General features: G+C 36.8%; 1 protein-coding gene across 2 annotated transcripts in view; it reads left to right on the forward strand.

Annotated features, from left to right (window-relative positions):
- Positions 1–22,203, forward strand: part of lingo2 (leucine rich repeat and Ig domain containing 2) — a 192,059-nt gene extending 169,856 nt beyond the window's left edge. For both annotated transcript variants that reach the window (XM_005467267.4, XM_005467268.4), the window contains exon 5: positions 18,236–22,203. In XM_005467267.4, coding sequence (XP_005467324.1) covers positions 18,248–20,086 — 1,839 coding nt within the window. In that variant the 5' untranslated portion in view covers positions 18,236–18,247 and the 3' untranslated portion in view covers positions 20,087–22,203. The remainder of the gene's footprint in view (positions 1–18,235) is intronic.
- The last annotated feature ends 926 nt before the right edge of the window (positions 22,204–23,129 follow it).

The following is a 23,129-nucleotide window of genomic DNA, read 5'->3' on the forward strand; positions in this document are numbered from 1 at the left end:
TTTAGCAAAGATCACTGTGGAAATGCACATTGAAACCAAAATGAGATCAGTACTGAAACTGAGAAATATAACAGTAAACGGCCTGCATTTGTATAGCGCTTTACGTAGTCCCTAAAGACCCCAAAGCGCTTTACACTACATTCAGTCATTGAATGTAACATATGGTAGAGTAAAGAAACTAACAAACTAGGATGTATTTATAGCTTATGAGCAAAAGTGTGTTTTCTCACACCACCATCGGTTTGGCTTTTTGAAGTGCAGGGGTCCTACAACTGGAGCTGCAATGGTCATTTCTTAAGTTTCATCAGATGCTTAAATAAGAATTAACAAACTAATTATGTTATATTTAAAAGATTTTGAAAAACTAAAATTGACCTCACAGTTGGCTACAACAAAAAAAGAAACATATTTTATTGATATACATTTTAAGTATAAAGTAGAACAAAGAAAGCTTATCATCCACAGTTGCTTCTGCTTCACTAGGCTGGCAGCCTCTCACTCATCTACCCTACACACCAGTCTGCCTTGTTGCTGATTTAGACTTCTGTGGTGAATCTATGTGGAGTCTTCATAACTTAAATTCAAGTCTGTTCATGGTGCATTCGATGTTAATTATCTTGTTGTGGTGTAATGATGTTGTATATGCTTTATATAGTCAGCTTTTCAGATGCAAACATATTTGTCCCTCAGGTTTTTGCACTTTGTACATTTTTTCAAGTCAATTCCTTCTATTTGTTGACATCTATTAGTCTTTATATTGAAGCTGTTGATCATTATTCTTTATACAGATTGTCAATGATTGTCATTCTCTTAATGATTTATTCAAAACAGCCAGAAATACACAGGACGAATCTACTGCATAGAACAGTTCAATTAAAATAGTTATAGGCTGCATCAAGATGACATTTAGCTGCATTTTTAGGAAAGGAACACCAGGTTACAGCATAGGTTCCATTGTCGAGTTTCAGTGGGGTTTATGGTTACTATGGTGTATATTTAAAACAGAAATACCCCTTGTCAGTCTGCAACCCTCCTCCCCTTCCAATGTGCCTGATCTGCTCTGGATTTCTCTTTATTTGCTTGGATTAGTACTCCACACTCTGAACTCTATGCTCATTTCTGATATGGTTCTCTCACTTTTCTGTACAGCCAGCAACCCACCACATTCTCTGTGTCCACTCACACATCCTCCCCCAATCTGACCCACTCTGCCTGAGCTCAATATCTCATCCGCGACCCGTTGAGCCCTACAGTAATTATTCATCTTTAATCAAAGTACAGTCTCCTTTCTATCTATCTGTCTATCTATCTGTCACATATATTTGGCTCTTGCTGATGTATTATAGCCTTCATTCTTCATTCCTGCTTGCTTAATCTGTTCGCTGGTCAGGTTTTATCTTCTTGTAAATGCAAACATGGCCAAAGTGTTCAGAGAAACTTGTGAACTCGTAGAAAAGAAGTGTGTCTGTGTCTCTGTTACAGTACAATTAGTTTAATCCTTGAGTGAGTAAACAGGTGTGAAAATATTTCAAAGTTGTTTGCAGTCGGATCAGTAATATTGTCAACATGCACTAGCAGATGGACTGGGAGATGTAGCAAGAGATGGCCAGACTGGCTAGAAAGTGTAGCAGCCTTATGAAAAAGGCAGTGCAGCAGATAATCTCAGAGCTCATGATCCATATCTTACCTCAGAAGCAGTTTACCTGCAGTGGTACAAGCTTCATTTTTTCAGTACATCACATTGGTTGGCATCTTTAATTTTAAAACATGTCTTAACCAAAAACACATGAAATCCTAAATGTGTATTAAAATTTTGGTAAAATATATAAAAGCTATTAGTTTAAGGAGGTACATGGGCATAATTTGCTTACTTAAAGACTGTCTCAGCGGTGGTAGTGTTGTGAGAGTAATATAATAAGATTTTTGTGGGTGAGTCCATAGAGCAACTGATTAATCCAAAGATTAATTTAATCTGTTTTCATAATAAAACATTATTAGCCATCCCCTCCTTTGAGCATTGCCTTTCAGCCTTCTTAAAAGATTATAAACTTCCCCATCACTTACCTTCAAGCAGTCAAGAAAGTCATTAATTTAAGTAGACATCCTTAGTGTTCAGGATGGAAGAAATCAGCCAAGTGCCATGAGAAATGGCCATGTTAATGATTTCTTTTCAAAAGGGTCTGTCTGCAGTAGAGTCAGTTACAGCTTATCTTCAGCAAACAGAGCCCTGAAGAAACCCACCCTAGGTCTCTAGGTAGCAACAAACTTTTAATGCAGGAAAGTGGTTGTGAGGAATAAAGAGCCCTCAATAAGTCTGCTACAAGAATACAGAACTGTTTTGGTGAGTGTCTCCAAATCTGTTTCCTTGGCAAAATCCAACTCCTTGATCCAACACTTGATCCCAAAAAAACAGTCATTAAATGTCAGATGTGTTTGTGCCAGAAAGCATCCATATTTTTCCTTAGTTGTCACAGTGTATATTAAAGAAAGTTGGTAGTCTTTCCATATTTATAATCTTTTGTTCAATCAGTAATAAAATATAACTCTCCAACTTTCATGTAGTTATATATTCAGTCTTTAAGCCGGGGTGGCGTGAGTCAGTGGGCTAGTCAGATCATAATTCAGAAATGGCCATACTTGTCGCTGAAATGCAATAAAAATGTTTTTACAATGATGCTGACATTTGATACCATTTTAGAGCTGATTCACAGAGCTCTTGTAAACAGCTTAATATCAGATCATCTGTTGGATTTACACATATTGCACATGTTGCAGATACGCAGATACACAATCAAAGATTTCCTTTTTTTCATTCATGAAGAATTTCAAAGTAGCCTGATAGCATAACCTTTAAAGCTGCTGAATCAAATTTCTCATACAGGAAAGACAAGTTCACTTTTCATGTCTCTACTTTGAAACAGTGAAGTGCCCAAATAATACTGCTCATGCAGTACTAACCTTTCCAGATGGCCTTTCACATCTCCATGACTGTAAATTTGAGAGATAATTCCATCAGTTCATTTACCTACATGCAGCATTAACTTGCAGCATTAGACTGGTCTACAGTCAAAATGCTTCCACATAAATGTCACTGAAACAAAAAATCATGGTTGAAAGTGTTGGTTGGTTTCATGTTGTGCTAACTGGCTCTAAGATTAAAAGTTCATAGCTGAAACCAGAAATGACTTAAACACATTTTGACCCCTGAATTTTGGCAACTATGGCCCGCATGGGGTTAAGTGCCAAATAAGTGGCAACTCTCCCTATCATAAACAGTTGTGAAGACATTAGGTTACAATTTATGAATAAAACTCAACTTAAACATGTAAATATATTGTAACAAGTAGCCAGTCAGGTATTTTAAATCATTAAGAAAAAAAAAAAAAGGATATTATTAAAGTTATTAAAATAGTTGACCAGTCTAAACTGGAATTTTTCTTCTAAACCAGGGTATAATTTACAATGTATTTCATATAGTAACAATTACAAAAATAATCCTATTTCAGAATTCACATGGGCACGTGACTCTCCTGATCCAATTTTTCAAGCTTTTATGTGAAATATTAGATTTCTGCAGGGAAAACTTATATATGTTGACCCTGCAGAAATACACACACATATATAATTTCTCAGTTATAGACATTCCATTACAGGCAAAGAGGCGTAATAGTTCTCATAGATGTACTAGATTCAGCGCTTTGCCTGAAACATGTGGTCTATTTGGCCTTGTGTTTAATGCGAGTAATTTTTGATTTCAGCTATTATTAAAGTCAGGCGTGTGGATTTTAACCAATAGAGTAAAGTATATATCTTCCTCTGGGAAACTTTTTGATTATTGGTTAGCAGTTGGGTCTGTTTGAGAAATGAGATTGCAGCCTTTTACAAGCTGAAGTTACCTTGAACATATTGCCTTGGCAGACCTACTGTTAAAATACTGGATTCCCACATCACCCCTTTTTGAGTGCTTAAACTAATCACCCTGGGCTATTGTTAGCTAAACTGCTGCCGTGTAGAGAGCTACACAGTCCCTGGATGTATCCAGATGCTTTCTCACTGCTCCGTGTTCACTGTGAAAGCAACTTCAAGGAAACATGAAACAGAATAAAGTGAAGTAAAGTGAGAGAACGTGGAGCTACTTTTGCATTGCTTTTTTTAATGGATTGCCTGCAAATATGACAGAACTGTAACAGTAACTAAGTGCTCAAGGTACTTTGACTTCAAAAAGTCCTGCTTTTTTCAACAGTGTACTAAAAATTTCAGTTACTAGTTTTCCAAAAAATTGTTGGATATAATATCTTAATACAGCCAACTCTAACCCTTTTAATGCTCATTTTACAGATTAAATGTTTTCTTTTCATTCAGAAAAATCTATTATTAAACAATAATAGTAAGAAAAAGTTGTCTTCTTGGACATGAGATCCCTTGAGGGACTGGGTGTAATTTGGTGATTAGCACTGAGGGTGTTTCCCTCCAATATTCACCAAACAGTCAAGGAAGCTACTAGAGAAGGAAACGTATTCGTCTTGTCCATTGCAATGACAATCACCTGAAGAAGGTCATTTGTTTAAAACCAATAAGAGTATAGATAAATGTGAGAAACAAAATTTATTTATTACAGCTTAGTATTATTTTTATTTGTTTATGTCTTTTTTTACACTACTAGACTCTAATGAAGTTCCCTAATTTGAATTTTTCAAAGTTTTTTTAATTTTATTTTTTTATACTTTTTCCAGTAATGATATTCCTTTGTTTGTACTGGAGGCAATGTGCAACTGAGAAAGCAATTTAATTAAACTTGAACATGTTTATTTTGATTAAATTCTGGCTACATTCTTTTGTGCTGTTTTCACAAGTCAACATTGTTTAAGCAGTGACATTACCTGAACACCCGCCGGCAATGCAAACACAATCCTACTTTTGCATGTTTGACTGAATGAAGCCTGTGGCTATTGCCTTTGACAAGACGTTCTGACAGATTCATGCTGAAATTCAATGATCTCCATTTTTTGCATGTTTTCTTTTCATTTTACTCCCACCACTTGCTTTCTCCAATTGTTCCAAATGAGAGTTTGGTGAAAGCGTCAGCGAGAGAACCCGGGATTTTCCTTATGAATTATTCAAAGGCACAGAGTTTGAAAAGTATCATGGTAGGATAATTATTCATAGAACTAAGCACTGACAGGGGACACATTTTCTTGTTGAAGTTTGGCTTGTCGTGAGAGCAAAACATATACTTGCGACATCATGGCAACATCACAGCTGTGTCAGTCATCATTGTATAGAGCATGATTTTTGGTGCTGATTTTTTTTTCTTTTCTTAGCTTACTTTTCTGTCACAAACCCTCCACCCTACAGTGGAGAGGAACTAATAAAGATTGCCACTTCTGGCTGTGCAATAGATCTCACTGTAAACTATCAACAAGGGGATGTCCTAAAGAAGATCCTGCACAGGACAGGTGCTCCAAGGATCAGTATAGCAGGCTGCAGACCTTAAAGGCAGTGGAGAGAAAAAAAAGCAGAAGCAGGTGTGAAGAGCTTGAATACAAACCAGGCTAAAGATGGCTCCCCATAAACCACCACTGCCCAGTATCTGCATCACCAGTGCCAGATCGCTCTGCAACAAAGAGTACATCACAGCAAAACACAGAGGTTTTATCTGCTGCAGCAGTTATTGTTTTGGCTGTGTACATTTCACCAAGCACCAATACTAAGACTGAATAAAGCAGTCAGCTAGTTTTTTATCAGCAACCTACAATCTCTTCATCCTGATAGGATCTTTATTGTAGCAAGAGACTTTAATAAAGCCAATCTGAAAATAGTCGTTGCTAATTTCTGTCAACATGTGATAAGTCCATGTTTCCAGCAAGCTCAGAGACGGATACAGAGCCCCCACCTCCACATATATATTCTACTCTAATTATAGTTTTTTCCTGATTACATAAGGAGAGATATTGTTTCAGATGCCTCCTATGAAATGTTTGTTTCCAGACCTCAGTTGTGTAGAACACATGGGATCCAGCAGACCAATAAGCCCTCTAAACAATTTAATGATTTAAAACAATTTTATTCTCATTTAGTTGGTTGTCATATTTTGTATTATTTTCTTTCTTCTGACATTCCTGTAAGGATTACTGCAAAGAACAACGCTTTACTCGGTAGAACATCTTAAAATTTGATAATTATGTACATCGTTGGCAATGTTACAACTGCCTCCGAACTGGATTTTTGAGGTTGGTACAGTACTGATATTTTTGGCAATATTGATGTATCTGTTACATCAATAGAAAGAAATTTATCCAATACTTTCATGTTTTTCTTTTTCCCAACTGGTACTTCACATTTATCCCATAGCCCAAAGAAATGCATCTTAAGTTAATTGTCAGTTCTACATAACCTATAGGTGTGAATGTTAGAGTCGATAGTTTTCTGTTTTTCTGTTAGCTCTGTGACAAACATGTCCTGGGCATATCCCACCTTTAACTCTCTGACAGCAGGGATAGGCTCCAGCCCTGAAATGATCCTGAATTGGATAGGAACAAAATGATGGATAGTGTAATTATTAATTCTAATGAATGTGAGCAAATGAGTAACATTATACAGCATGTGTGCATCATCAGTAAAAAGCATAACGGGCCATAAATGCAATATTGACAAAGATATTTTGGACAAGAATCAACTGGAGTGTAATTTTGGACTTCTTTACCTGCCATTCCTTTTATTCTCTTTTACGGCTTTTTCATCAGCTGAATCCAATGGACTGATCAATAACTAGTAAAGTTTTGTGTTCCCTGCATGGACAACAGAAAACCATATTGGATGAGTGATAACAAGCAAGCTATAGAAACAGCCAAATCACTTAAATTGTGGCTTTGATTTGTCCTCCGAGGGGTCCATTACTTCTTTGTAAAACCCCCTGCTCAGGGTTCAGCTGTTCAGTCAGATTAGCACTGTTGTCTGAATTCCCCTGGGTAGTAATCATGCAGTGAGGTATTGAGGCAAAGCTTTGTGTCTATGTTGCTGTTGTTTTTTTTTTTTTACTTGTGTTAGTGACAGTGTTGCACACTCTTCTACATGCAGTGGCAATGACAATGTGATACTTCATCTTATACATATTACTCATATTTGCACTTACCTTCTGTCCCACCTGAACAATATTACATTCCAACACCTTTAGTGGATAGTGTGATTTTTGCATCAAGAGCCTACATGATGTAGTAAATAAAAAGTCCTTATCATGAGATCCTCAATTTAGATGAAGGAAAAAAGTAAATAAAAAGAATATCCTGGAGGAAGTAAAACTTCTCTCAGGACTAAAGTCCAAGCTACAACAATAATGAAATTACATTTAGGAGAACTGGAACTGGAGAGGAAATATACAAAGATATTTATAGAAAGTACACAAAATTGATGTAATGGATAAAAAATAAACATCCATGAAATGTCATTGAAGTTATCCACACATTTCTTGTTTTGTTTCTTTGTTAGTGTACTGTTTATTTCAGAACCTTCTTGGGTTTCGTGGTAAAACACAAAAGGCCCTTTCAAGTCAATCAATATGCCTTTACAGCCCTGTTTAAAACACCGGTGTAAAGCTAAACAGTTAAATGCATCTGTATTTCCCCTCCCACTGTATACCTCACACTAGACTATAGACTATAAAGAGAAAAAGGCTACAAGCAAATATCAAGGACAGAAGAAGGCTTTCTAGTCTTTCTCAAGGTGTTACAAGCTGCACTACTGAAAGGATTTTAATGGCATTGAGCAGTGAGGTCAGAGGCCACATCTCTTGATTGGACGAGGAGACTGAAAACCAAAGAGGAATGATGGAGAGGTTGGGAGACAAAAGAAAACACAGTAAGAAATTAGAAGAGAAAACAGTGGCATAAGAGAATACGGTTTGAAACAATCAAGCTGTATATTGAATTTGATTTTGTAAAGTGGGGGTGGGAAGATGTCTTGCAGCTATTTAGATAAGATTTCCTGCTAAGTATACTCAAAGACTGTTGGGACATCACAGAGATGTGATGTGTATGCTGGAGCTGCATGTGTTCCTTTTAGCTAACATCATGAATAATTTCTCTCTGTTACAAAAAAAATATATCTCTGCATTTCTTTGTCAGTTTTTGGTCACAAAAAGCATGTTCAATGGCCTCTTGTGGATGTGCTGAATGGTACATTATGCACAAATGACAACAGTAGCTGCTTGTGATAAATTTGCAAAGCTTGGGCCAAATGTAACAATATCAAGCTGTTAATTAATATTACTGTCATTTTATCAGTATGACTATGAGATGTTTACAGTGTCTCATTTTAATACGGAAAAGCATCATCTCAGCAGAGTATGCAGTCAAAAATGATGCACTTTTGGCAATAGGAAACATCATGCTTCCATTATGGTGGGTGCAGTCATACTGTTTGTTGTTTTCTAAATTTTTGCTACAGGCATTTATGGAAGCAGGGCATGTCTTCCTTTGTCATACCTAACTGTTCATGTTGCATGTTGTTGCTACACTGTGTATTTATGAGCTTTATGGTATATTTAGTTTTTATGGGAACACTGATTCAAATATAGGCTAGGATGAGGTGTGTGCGTACCGTCTTTAACTGCCTCTGTTGTTGAGTCATTGTACAGATGAAACACCCCCTGACTCAGACCTGATGTAGGCTGCCTAGGAACAGAGGGGTGGGGGTCCAAGAAGAGAATGCACAAGGGCTCTCAGGAGCCCACACAATGTGTTAACAGCGGCTGCAAATGCATTTTAATCAGTTCACACAAATTATCTCACAAGGTTTTTTAGTTCAAAGCCAGAGAAGGTAGAAATTCACTCAAGGTTCTGCTTATCATTTTAAAAATGCTCTTTAGACTTCAGGCTGCATAAGAAAAGAGTCCAGGTCAGTGAAAATTTAAGAGATGAGTGATGAAAATTTGAGACAGTCTTTGCTGGTTATGCAAGTTTATGATGAAATTATTAAAGGAGAGAGGATTAAGAAAAAGTGTTTAAAGTTGCCTCTTTTTTATTTCCCTCCCACGCCTATCCATGTTTTTTTTTTTACCTATTCCTAGAAATACTGTGACATGATTTAGGGAGCAGGTTGTAAGCACCTGCAGCAGGTTCAAGTCTTATTGTTGGCAAGCAGTGCACACTCTGCTGGTTGTACCTTTGAGCAAGAACCGGCATAGCGCACAGCTTCTGAGGTACTGTTGTGGGCTAATCTCTCAAGGGGGAGTAGCAGGTGGAAAAAAGAAAATCCCCCCAGGCTTCACTGAATTATGGTAGTAACACTGCTTGAAATGTGAAGTGAAAAATGGCAAATCTAAAACATGGTTTTTGATAGTTGTACATTGTAACGCTACACATCTGTGTTTATTTGAGTCTTGATTATTATTGGATTCTAATTACAATGAGTAATTAATATACTTGCATCCATGTAAAAACTCGTCTAATGCTCATATTGCAGGACGTGTTGTCTAATGCATTTATTGATTTTTCACTCTGTCTAGCTAATGTAGCTTAGTAAGCTACAATACACATTAAATAAAGAGTTTGTGGAAAAGGATATGCATAGGGCGTAGAAAATGTGTGCACAGTAGTGTATCTGTGTAAGTGGTTGCTAAGTTCTAGATGGTAAAAGATCTCCTGTTGATCTCTTCATATATTACTGTGATTATTTGCATTAGATAAGAAAATAAGTGTCTTTCTTTTCAGCATTTCTGGAACATATAGGCTACTTTAGGCCATTTCCCCCAGTAATGTGAGATGAAGTATTCTGACCTGCTAAAGTGGAAATATAAGGCACTTCAGCATCAATATAACAGTGCAGTAATGTTTATGTTGGATAAGAGAGTCAGTTTTACTGAGAAAAATATACTGCAATAACGTTCTTAATACGTAGCACATGTCTCTCTAATGAACTGAGAAATTGGTTGATTTTTTTCCCACTTGTCACAAATGTAATGAAATGACAGTGTACTATTCCCCAGGCCTTATTAAGTCCTCTCATATTGTGGCTGTTTTATTTTTATCCTCCCATTTAATTACGAAATTTTTGTTACCCCTGTTTTTTTTACAAGCTCCTGCTTGTCTTCAAAGTTTAGAATTTTAATAGTTATTATACATGGGATTAAGGCTCATGTCTGGGAGGCTTTTCCTGTGGGATGAATCAAGATCTGACTGTTTGATGCAGTCTTCTTTGACTCTATCCCAAGTTAAGGGTTATCAGACACCAAAAAGAGCAACTGGCTCAATCTACCAAGTTTATCTCTAATTAACATGGATTAATTGAGCTTTGACTTCGCTCTGCAAGCCAAGCAGAAGGGTAATTTGTGCATGGAAGCCTGTTATTGCCCCAAGGCTGTTGATCCTCACTGTTAAGGGTTCTAGGTCCCAAAGCCCTCTGTCATGTGACTGTAATTATGTTGCTCTTGCAGTGTATATGTTAATGAATTGTACAGTTAGCTATGCTGAAAACAATTTATGAAAATTGTTGTGAAAATAGAACAATTACCAGCAACGTCTTTAGATTGTTTCACTGCCATCTGCATGCATTAGGAGTCAACAAGACTGCCGCTGCTCACATTATTCTTGTTTTTCCTACTCCTACTTTTATTTGAAATATTGCTGCCTTCCTTCCTTAATTATTTGTGTTGGGCAAAATTGAAGGAGGCAGACTTGTTTAATCATATCCAGGTCACATCCTGTGGAGCCATTCTGTAGCATCAGAAGTCAGATACACACTGGTTTATTAAAGGAGTACAGTGTTATTTTGCATGTTGGCAGGCTCACCTTAAAGCCTCACTGCCCTTTGCAAAGACCCTCTCAATAATGAATAAGCCAAAGAGCATTGCAATCTCTTTCCTCTCATTATGATCCCATTTGATTGCTTGCCGATGCTCTTTTGAAAAGGTGGGTTAATTGCATACTCTGACTGTGAACTAACCTGCAAGTTAATAACATCTTTCCTTCAGGGTAGCATCATTATAAGATATAAGCCTCATTAAAATAAAATGATGATTTAATAACTTTCCCTTACAATGACCCTTATGAGGTTGTGCTGTTATTTTGTAGTTATCTGGGAAATTAAGCTATCAAAGACTTTGCTTTTGTATTCCTCTGTTTTCAGAAAGCAAGAATTAACCATTTCAAGGCTACAGGAACTCTGACCAGTGTAAATGCAAAAAAAATCATATGCAGAAGGATAAGTGCTGGCGTGGTTTCTATCTCATACTTAAATTAAGATATGCCCAGTGCTCTAATATTGTGTTTGTATGTAGGTTTGTTTTTGTTTTGTTTTTAACCTACATACTACAGTATGTTTTTGTCACTTTCTGAAAGAGTCTTGGTTCATATTCTTTTCACATGATAACCAACTACATTGCATTGAACTGGACCCTTTGACATAAGGGCAGTCATATCAGATGCTAATCTGAGGCTTGCTACTTGCACACTGCACCCAGTATGTAGCATATACTGTCCCTGCATGATTACACATAATGTTGCTTTTATTACTGCTTTACTCTGCACACAGTCCCATTCCTCTGCAGCTTCACTCAAGCTCTCAGAGTTAATTTTCATCCTTTTCCTGCCTTCCGGAGTGGCTCTTTCTTTGGAGCCATCTTCCAACTCAAAAAATTTAAATCTAACACTTTGATTATGCTTTTTAAGGAGTGTTAACAATTGCTGGGTAAAGAAAGCAACTGTCTCCAACCATCCACCATTAATGCAGAGAGATTTTTTTGTGTGAAGAGGAGTCACATTATGTGCAATGATCAGTGCCTGGGGGCCACATCAAACACAGTCTGAAAACCTTTCCCGGGGAGATAGAGGCAGGAAAATTTCACAAGTGGCTTTTCATTGGTTGATTGCACAGAGGCCAAGTTGTTATCTAAATCCTCAAAATTCTCGGGCAAAATAAGAAGTGCCTTGTGACCATTCAGGGTGTGCAAACTTACCCCTCAAATAAATACCAAAGCAAAATGTTTACAACCAATACTGTGCAGGATTATGGCTTAGGAAACCAAGTGGTTACAAAGTCAACCAGTGACATACAGTCTACAAAAATACATTATACCAACATTGATTTGCATGGTTTTACTTGAAAAGACAGTTTATATAATCCTGGACAAGTTTTATGCCCCAGCAGCCCGCATTCAAATAACTTCAGAAACATATTATTTTAATAGTGAAGTATTATTAGGCTTAACTATGCTTTCTTAAAACACTCTTACATCACAGCATGCTAAAGTTTTTCTCTTCCTTTGCTAAGATCACATATATTCTAATAAGTCAGCGTCCTGTACAATAAGGTCTACTGTTGAGTGAATTAGCGCTCCTTTTGCATGATTATATCAGCTTCTTAGTGGCGCTCTGTGAATAATTAGTTGGTAAATAATTTGAAATCAAAGATAGATGGTGAGCGTCCACTCTTCTCAGCAGGGAGAGAGATAATTATGTGTAAACTGACCCATGATTCCTAGACTTAATTTGCTTTCTACCATGTTTCTGTGGAATAAAAGACAGATGAATATGCAGAAGGACAGACATATGTCATATCGACCATCTGAGGTTTATGTCTGCTACACTCGGCTGTAGTTCGGAGATACTACGTGTAAAATGACCGTGCCTACAACAATTAGTATTATCTTTACTTTTTGTAAGTTAATACTTAGAACACTGAAAACTAAACAACTAAAAATAATTTCTTTTTTTGTTTTTTAGAAAGGAATACATACAGACTTTGCCTCCTCAAATTTCAGCTCGTTCTAAATAAACAAGCTCAGATTTAAGGTAAATAGATTTGTTGCATTTGCTATCATATGACTTTAATTACATGTAAATGAACAGTTTTATCAGAAGGGTATTCACTGTACCCAGTAAAACCTAATTTTTCACCATGTCCATATTCACACATTGCACCAGAACAAACTTGGTTTTGGCATAAAAAAATGCATTGCCAGTATGTACAAAGTGCAAACTGATTTACTAATGTTCGCCACATGTAATTTACTACTAATTGTACTAACATCTAATGTCAAAAAAAGTCTTCTTTTTTTTTGTCTTATTATTGTATCTTATTTTTTGCCTTTGATAATGTAGCAGTTATTGCTGTGTAGAGGAGGCATTTTGAGATTTGAGAGCATGTGCTAAAGAGCCAAACAAAGATGTGATAAAAATGTAGAGATTTCCAAGTCATCTAATTGTAAATTTGCTTAGTGAACTCAGAGATGATCTGGAACCTCCAGCCTAAAGGACCCATGCAATACCAGCAGCAACAAAACTTCTTGCAATTCTTCATTTTTAGGTTTTGGTTTACCGTATGTGGCAGGAATTTTACAGTCTTCTCAATAGGAAGAAGAATAGAGGGAAGGAAACACCGACTTTGATCCCTGTCCTAAAAATAATCAGAATTCTGGATGGGAAGTCTGAATAGCATCCCGTTTTTCACTTAGAGTTTAGAAATTGTTTGTTAGTTTTAAAGTGCTGTTTATTGTTGTTTGGATCAAAGCATTAAATAGATTTACTACACTCAAACAGTAAAGTTTTAAATAAATTAAACTGTTATGATTTCAGGACCATGGACAGCGTATCTGATCGCCATTTTCATGAGATGTGCTCTAACAAGTGACTGTTTTCAGTGATGGACCTACACAAATTCACCTGCATGCACTTTGTGTATGCACTGTATGTGAGACATAGATCGCAGCATAGTACCATCTCTGAACCTAAATGTTACTTTTTAAGGTTTAAATTTGTTGGTTATCACTATCACTTAATGGACTTTAAAACTCACTTTGTACATGTTGTCTGTATGGATATGCTACAAGACAATGCTTCAAAAAAGGATAAGCAAAATAAAATAGTTATAGTGAGACCATACCAAAGAAAAATAAACAGAAATTCTGCAATTACCCATCAGTCAGCTGCCCAGGGAGCAATTGCAACACTCTCACCTTCAAATCCCGTTTTGATAAAACCTCTTGTAGGATTCACTTACCTGGACATCATGTCAAGAGTTCTGAGTTACACTATTATTCTGACAAGACTAACAGCTTATATATCGTGCACAAGTGCAGCTGATGATAAGGAAATATAACGGATTTCTTATGACCAGAAAACCTTTCAAGAAAGAATAAAATTATAACTAACAGTGTAACTGTGTGGTTTGCCACTCTGATAAAGTCAGGCATCATTTCTACTCATCCCCTCACAAGTTTGCCTGAGGCTGTGTTGAAAATTAAAGAGGGAACATGGGATGGAAGTGCCCCATATGTTTTTAGCGATTCATATGGAAATTATTCAGTGATGTGAACTGTATGCTTACCAGAAATAGGCTAAGAAAAGGTTTTCTCATATATTTGTTATACTGGAAGAGCAAATGATGATTTAATAGCCAAGAAAAGTATTATAAGTTTGCTCTTCACATTGGGCCATTTGTGTATATATGGTTGGGTTGATGGCATTGCTCATGTGACCTCAGCACCCCTGCGAAATGTCTGTTCATGGATTTATGCTGAGTCAGACACCATTAGCTGTTATCATCCCCCTCTCAGGATCCCACCCTGCACTAATGTGGGTCAAGGGCCACATTATAGAAAAGCCTTCCCTGTACAGACTTATCTCACAGTGCATTGCAGGATTTCTGCCATTGGACTGTTGGTGAATGTCATAGGAAGTTTCCAGAATATTGAGTTAAAATGAAAACGCTCGAAAATCCAAAGCTGGGTTTTTTTTTTTTACTGGTGTTATTGGAAAAACAATTTTTGAACAAATTTGTCGTGTGAGAGAGTCAAAATTTTATTTTTAATTTAGTGATGCATGTATCTAGTTCTATTGAAGATAATTTTTATTTAAATGTTGGTTAAGATACAGCTATATTATATATATATATAACTGTATCTGCTTAAACACACAATCACTCAAACAGCTCAGAACACATATGTTCTTTGTAGTTAAATTATAAAGGAAATTATGAGAACAGGAAAAATACGCAGTGCAGTCAGAAATGACGGGCACATTTCCACACAAAAAATAACTGTGAATGAACAGATAGCTGGAATGTTATTTGTGGACGCTGCTCTCGGGCATCTGCCTAATTCTATGCAGCATTTCCTCCTATGCAGGACACACTTCAGTGGGTGCAACTGATGATGCACTTGATGCACTAGGGTACTCTCATTCAGAAGTGTGCAGGTGACTAGGTCACATAACAGGCTCACTCAAATCCTGATTATGAACTGTTACAAGGAATTCCAATCATTATCCTGATTACACACCCTCTTAGTAAACCATCAAATCATATTGTGCTGCAATTCATGTGGACAGCCAGAGTGCATAAGCCAGCTATTATGTGGGAAGATTTGCGCACAACAAGAGTCTTCTGTACAGAGATGTGTCTCACAGTCATTTTTGTCCACTGTAGCTAGAAATGATTGATTGACCACTATGTTAAAATCATTATCAGTTTAATTTACTTATGATTGTGCTGAATAATTTTAAGTGGTTTTAAGATTTAGGATTAAAGGACTATCCTGCCTAAATTTAAGAAATACAAAAAATATAAGTTACAGGTGTGTGTAATAGGAGAAGCCCTGTGTGTTCAGTTAATGTGGAGAGCCAATGATGGGTATCCTTGAATTTTATTTGGATTTTGTGTTTGGGTCCATTTGTACCTGACTGCTCTGCTTTGTTTCATGTGCAAGTACAGTCAACAACAGACTGTTTTTGACCAATCAGTAGCATATGGCTTTTAAAATTTCCTTCCCTTAAGTCTCTTCTTCTCTTTCAGGCAGCAGGCTTCATATAATCCATAAAAGAAAAGTCTCCATGAACTACATTGTTCATTGTTTTTAATTCATCATCTTAATAAAACAACTTAAAAATTGGGTTTATCTCTTTTACTTTCTACCTTTCATGTTGCCATCCTCAGAAGATATTATAAAGATATTATAAAGCTGGGGTACCAGTTAGACACATTCACAGCACAGCAAGTAATTTTCAAAAAGTGTCAGCATAAGAGAATGTGAAAACAGTGAAGCACTGTTTTTTGCATTGAACATTGTGATGATCTGGCTAGTTTATTTCAGCCGCTTCCTTACCTGCAACCCTTCTAAGGGATTTCTGTTCCCTCCCTGTCTCAAACTGGGCATCTTTCATGTGTTAGGCAAATATATTAACCTCTACAATATGGAGCCACTGAAGCTACTTTCAAAATCTTACTAACCTTGCTAGTTACTTCTGACAGTTAAAACACTGACAGTTAAAAGCATACAGAGAAAACAGAGAAAACTCCAACAATCATATGACCCCGTTTGAGCAAGCGCTTTGGTGACAGTGGGAAGGAAAAACTCCACTTTAACAGGAAGAAACCTCTGGCAAAACCAAGCTCGGGAGGGGTGGCCATCTGCTCGACCGGTTGTGGTGAGGAAGACAGGACAAAGACATGCTATGGAAGAACGCCAGCGATTAATAATAACAATGACATGGTGGATGATCTGGTTCTGCTGGCTTCATCAAGTCTTGACCTCCAGTGATGCAGTTTTGAGGCAGTTTGGACTTCTGTGTTAGGTGGATGAGAATAAACAGTTTCAAGTATAAGGCCATGGTTCTCAGCTATGAAAGGGCGGTGTGTCCGTTCCAGACCAGGGGTGAGTTCCTGGTCTAAGTGGAGGACTTTAATTGTCTCAGGGGATTTGTTCATGAGTGAGGGAAGAGTAGAGCAGGAGATAGACGGATGGATAAGTGCAGCACCTACAGTAATGTGGGCACTGTGCGGATCTGCTATGGGGAAAAGAGCCAGTCCTGGAGCTGTCGATCCAGGTTCTGACCCTGGCATATTGTCATGAACCCTGGGTAGTGACTGAACAAATTACATAAGCAGAAACAAGCGTATTGTTTTCAGTGTGTCTAGAGGGTCTCTCACTTAGCAAAATGGTGAGGATCTTGGTCATTTGGGAGGGACTCAGAGTAGAACCGCTCCACCAAGTTCTTAAATCAATTTTTCTCGACAGTCCTCTCAAGGCTGAAGTCATCTGTGTTGTGGTTGCATGTATTAAAGTAGACTTGAAAATAAATCTTTATACTGTTTGAATAGCAATTTACTTACACTGAGCATTAAAATATCAATATAAAAGTTTACTTTTCATATATACCCCCTCCATATATAAATATGTCCTATCATATAAATATTATATTACAGCAGCAAAAATATTTTAGCTATTTTAGTTGATTTCTTAGGTTTATATAATGCTTCTCTTTAGATAAGTATGTCATCATATTATCTTTGCACCATAATCTGTTAGAATAAGCCTGAGGAGGAATTTAGATTATTCCTGTCAACATTTAAATTTAGCACAGCCCATGACACACCAAATGAGGCAGGAATGGTTTGCAATCCTTGCAACCTGTCACCCAGTCTGTTTGTTGCAAACACGGCATTAGTTCATGTATCTACTGTATGTGCTTTATGATATAGATAAGTACACCTGTGTGTATGAATAACCAAAATATGTAAAGCCACCCAGTGATATAGTGCAAGTTGTGTTTTGTATTATTTTTTCTGGAGTATCCATGTTTTAAACATGTTTTATTTCTAAATCAAAAAATATAAAAATATTCAACATGAGAAATTAGTAGATTCTGCTTTTTTGGTGGAAATGCTTGTAATGATATTCATAATGTTCTTTGAATGTTACATGTGTTTCAATTTTATAAGTTTCTCAATTTTTCCATATTACACCTCCATGAACTCCATCATTTTTGAGTGGTTTCTTTTACTCTTTCTTCTTTCTTTTTCTTCTTTCTGTCGTTTTAGAGATAGGGTGGATAATTTTTCTGAATGTTTCTATTTCCAAATAACAATGTGTTTTAAAAAAAAATATATACATGTCAAAAATAGATGAATCATTTACAATAAAAACATTCAGCTTTTTAAGGAACTTTTGTAGAGGTTCTTTGTTTCTACTGAAACAGTGGGTGATGTCAAAACAAAGCCTAGCACCCAGTTGTTCACCTTGTACACATTCACAAGAATGCTAAGGAAGGCAAGAGATAGATATTTAGATGTGGTGAGCTACATTTATCAAATACTTTTATGGGCACATTGTGTGTTTTTCTCCATAGTTAACTCCAATGTTATTTGTGAATATTCATTATTTATTCTTCAGCCACACAATGAAGTCTACCATGAGGAACCAGCTAATATATCGTTTTCTCTCCCTCTGTTCTTTCTTGTCTTGCAGAACCGTGACAGAATGGTCGAGTTTATGAGCAAAGTCATGCCGCACACGGTCATCTCATGCTGGCAGCCTTTCCTGGGATTGGCCCTCGTGGCTGTTTTTGTGGGCTCTACCCTGGGATGTCCCTCGCGATGCGAGTGTTCAGCACAAAGCAAGGCAGTTGTCTGTCACCGTAAGCGCATGCCCACCATCCCAGATGGCATCCCAACTGAAACAAGAATCCTGGACTTAAGTAAGAACAAGCTGACAATGATCAACCCTGATGACTTTTTTGCCTTCCCTGGGCTTGAGGAACTTGACCTCAGTGGAAATATTATCAGCTATGTTGAGCCTGGAGCATTCAATGGGTTGTTTAACATGCACTCGCTCACCCTCAAAAGCAATCGAATCAAGCTCATTTCTCCGGGTGTCTTCACAGGCTTAGCCAATCTTACCCGACTGGATATAAGTGACAACAAGATTGTCATTCTCCTGGATTATATGTTCCAGGACTTGCACAATCTTAGGTTTTTGGAAGTGGGTGACAATGACCTGGTTTACATCTCTCACCGTGCATTCAGTGGACTTTTAAGCCTGGAGACACTAACCTTAGAAAGGTGCAACCTTACAGTTGTACCCACTGAGGCTCTTTCTCATCTGCACAACCTGGTCAGCCTGCATCTACGATACCTCAGCATTAGCACTTTAAATGCATACTCATTCAAAAAGCTATTCCGATTGCGGCACTTAGAAATTGATAACTGGCCTTCACTAGACCATGTGCCAGCTAATACCCTGCATGGCCTCAACTTGACAACACTGTTTATAACCAACACCAACTTGTCCACCTTCCCTTACCTAGCCCTGAAGCATCTTCCCTATCTGACACATCTCAATCTGTCCTACAACCGCATCAGGCACATTGAAGGGGGCATGCTAATGGAACTGGTTCGGCTGCGAGAGCTGCATATTGTTGGAGCTCAGCTGACCACCATTGAACAGTACGCATTCCAAGGCCTGCGGGGTCTCAGAGTTCTCAATATCTCACACAATCGACTGGATACATTGGAAAAGGGCGTTTTTCAGTCTCCTGAGGCTCTGGAGGTTCTTCTCATTGACAACAACCCCTTAGTGTGTGATTGCCGCCTCATGTGGATCCTACAGAAGAGGCATTCCATCTTCTTTGGGGATTCACAGCCAGAATGCAGCACACCTGAGGGCATTCGTGGGCGCCCTTTTAAGGAGTTTAAGGAGACTCTCCTGTCTTATTATGTTACATGTACCAAACCGAAAATTCGTGAAAATAAAACACAAACAGTTACTGTAGATGAGGGTCAGCAGGCTATGTTGCGTTGCAGTGCTGATGGGACACCAAGGCCAATTGTGTCTTGGTTGTCCCCACGTCGCCGAGTGCTAATAAGCAATCATGGTAGAGTAACCATCCATAAAAATGGTACACTAGAAATCAAGTCAGCAGAAGTCCAAGACAGTGGAGAGTACACTTGCCTTGCCTCCAACACTGCTGGAAATGACACCTTGAAGACATCATTGGCGGTGAAAAGTCTAGGATCACTGTATGCCAACAGGACCCAGTACTACACAGATCCCAGCAATGCCACTGCCAATGGAACGACTGGTGTGACCCTCGGTTTGGACCTTAAGACTATTTTAGTGTCAACAGCTATGGGTTGTTTCACATTCCTGGGAGTGGTCTTGTTTTGTTTCCTGCTTCTTTTTGTCTGGAGCAGGGGAAAAGGAAAACATAAAAACAATATAGATGTTGAACATGTGCCTCGATCAAAGTCTAACGGCACTAATGTTGACTCAGCAGAGGGACAGGCCGGTCCTCGTCGTTTTAACATGAAAATGATGTGACTTCTTTTATAGAACTAAGAGTCTGGATTGTGGAAAAGCCCAAAGTACAGTGTATTTTTTTGAAAACAGAATGACTGAATCTTCTCACTGCTACAGGAAGAGTGGTAGTGAAAAGAAAACATTGGGGGCATCACAAAATGATGAGCATTACCTTAAATCTGTGGATCTTGATATAGTTCTTGAATACTGTGTCTCAAATGCAAAAGATTTTAGAATGACTATCACTACTGGAAAAACGTCTCAGATGAGTTGCTCTCATGAAGACCTGGATGAAATAAGTGTCAGTTATCAACTTTTTGAAATTTATATGTCCCAAAATCATTCAGTTTTGGGATGGATCTACAGACTCAGTTGAACAGTGTACATTACAAATTTGTATCTAAGCTATAACCTACTTTGTTTAGTCTTGCGCCATGCTTATTCACTGAACCAATCAATTAAACATCATTTCCTATGTTCTATATTTTTCATATGTGTACGTAATGCTTCATTATGTACATGTATGTACATAATCATTCAAAAGAATAGTTCATAGCAATATTCATGGGATGCACTTGCTAAAATTGCTATAACCCTGTTCCACCAGTACATTCTTCAGGTTTTTGAAGTTTCCATTGATTCTGGAAGGGCTTCTATGGCTAAGTATTTGTCCTATGCTCCCCAATTGAATAAATATTAATAAATATATATATCATTTATCAAAAGAAGTACAAGAAAATGATGTGATTTATGAAAGTATTAAGAATTTTGCAAAAATCAGTCTTCAAAAACTGTTCAGGATAACAGCTGGATTGTCATAACATTGAGTTAGTATTGGTCAAGCAACCTACATGAACCACTTTTCTGTCTTATTTTGTCTATTTTTATTCCTTTAACTGTACCTTTGGCGAACTACATGTGTCAGTTTTACTACAGTGACATTTGCATCATTTTCCCCAGTAGGAATTTTGGACTTTGTTGTGGTAGTTCTTCATTTTGTTGTTGAATCATTTAGATTGTGAAAACAAAAGTAAAAGTAAAAAACTATGTATGTGAAATAAAAAAAATGTATTTGTACCAAAGTGTCTGACTAAATGCATAAGATATATATATATATAATCATCTTCTACACAGCCTCACTGATAGACTTCACATCAGTGGTGTAATAATAAGTGTATCGTTGCTAATTCCTTTTTTATTGTTGCAGTCTCTAAAACCTCACAGAAACATTCAAAACATTAACATTCAAAGTGATGTAGCCACCCCTGGTTAAGAGATAAATACTTATACAAACAATATTTACTTGCAAATGCCAAAATGCAGTACTAGAAATACTTGATAATATGGCACAGTGATCCAGAACTGCAGTGATTCACTCTAAATGTTCACAATAATAATTAAATTATGTCTGCAGGGCAAACTCAATGAAGCTATAGTTTGTATTTAGTTTCACTTTAACTATCATGGAGTTACTAGCTTATAACATCTTTAACTCCCGTTTCTTCCAAGAAAATAATTTCCCCTTCTTCAAATTTAAATTTCTACTTTTATATTTAATTTTGTAATTTAATTTGTAAGAATTCATACATTTAACTGTGTTGTCACATTATCAGATCCACATTTTCAGTTTCTTTATTTTGACTGGCTGATTGTGGTGTAAGTTTATCAAATAATGTATGATGAGAAATGTCAGTTCTGGAAATATTTTGTGTTTTTATTGCCCTATTTGTGCAAATACAAATGTATACTGATACCTGTGAATTCATTCTTCAGATGGTGATGATGTCTAAACATGTAAACTATGCCTTTGTTATTGTCACTTTAGATGAAGACATGTAATACAACTCAGGTTGTTCCATTATCCAACTTACACAATGTAAATTTAAGATGAAAACAGAAACAGTTTGCCTGCAAAGTAAAACATGTCCCTTTTTAAAAATGTCTTGGCTGCAGCAGGAAAATTTGAGATGAGCTGAAAAAAATAAACAAATTACCTAAATGTGGAACACCATTTATATATTGCTGTTGCTTTTGCACAGCCTCTGGGTGTGACTGTTACATGGATATGAGGGTTATAATACTGGTATGTATAAGTAATAACTGTGTATGTTATTAAAAATGTAAGAACCATTGTCTTTTTACCTATGCATGATGCCTGTTGGCATCATGTTGGATAACAGTGATTCCAGGCCAGCCAATCAACTGCTTGGGGTTGAGTGAAACTTCAGTCATAGAAAAAGTTTATTATTTCAAACATTTAAGTAATTTAGTATCAGAGTAAAACAGATTGAAATGGTCTATAAATAATTTATTAATGTGTTAATGTAGTCAGGGCTATATACAATCATAGCAAACTAAGTACAATTGTAAGTTGGATTGTGCACTGAATTGTATTACATGTCTTAATCCAAAGTGACAATAAGAAAGGCAAAGTTTAGAGAGCATCAGCATTTAAAGAAGAAATTCACAGGTGCCATTATATATTTGCATTAGCACAAATAGGAAAATTAAAATAGGAAGTACCCCCAAAACTGGCATTTATATTATATAACTTCAGCATTTATGTTGCATATGTGTCTTGTGATGAAGAGTAAAAGAAATAGTAACTTCCAAATTGGTTCCTCCTCCATCAACTGCAGAGCAACCAAACTTAAAGAATTAATTCAGTTACTTTTAACTTTGGAGACTTGTTTGGGTTTAACCGCTAATATTGACAAATAATTCACTGCCAGCCAGCTTTGAATGTTTTTATTTCACCTCATCCATTCAAACACATTATGCTGCTGTAAAAAGTACGATAAACTTTGACAAACAGGTAATTATTCTTGCGACATCATAATTTGGAATTATTGTAGTATTGTCTAGTTAAATTAATTACACTAAAAAAAATTATTCATTATTACTTAATTGTACTCTAACTTACTTTTCAAGATATTTTTATCTTAAGCTTTAAGATTTCAATTTTAATATTTAGAGAAATGTTCCTATTCCTCCTAATATATGCACATTTATGTGCACCATATTATTTATGTGTGCCATAATAACCATCATTGTATAAATTTAG

Source organism: Oreochromis niloticus, linkage group LG2, assembly GCF_001858045.2.
Source record: "Oreochromis niloticus isolate F11D_XX linkage group LG2, O_niloticus_UMD_NMBU, whole genome shotgun sequence".
Taxonomy (NCBI): Eukaryota; Metazoa; Chordata; class Actinopteri; order Cichliformes; family Cichlidae; genus Oreochromis; species Oreochromis niloticus.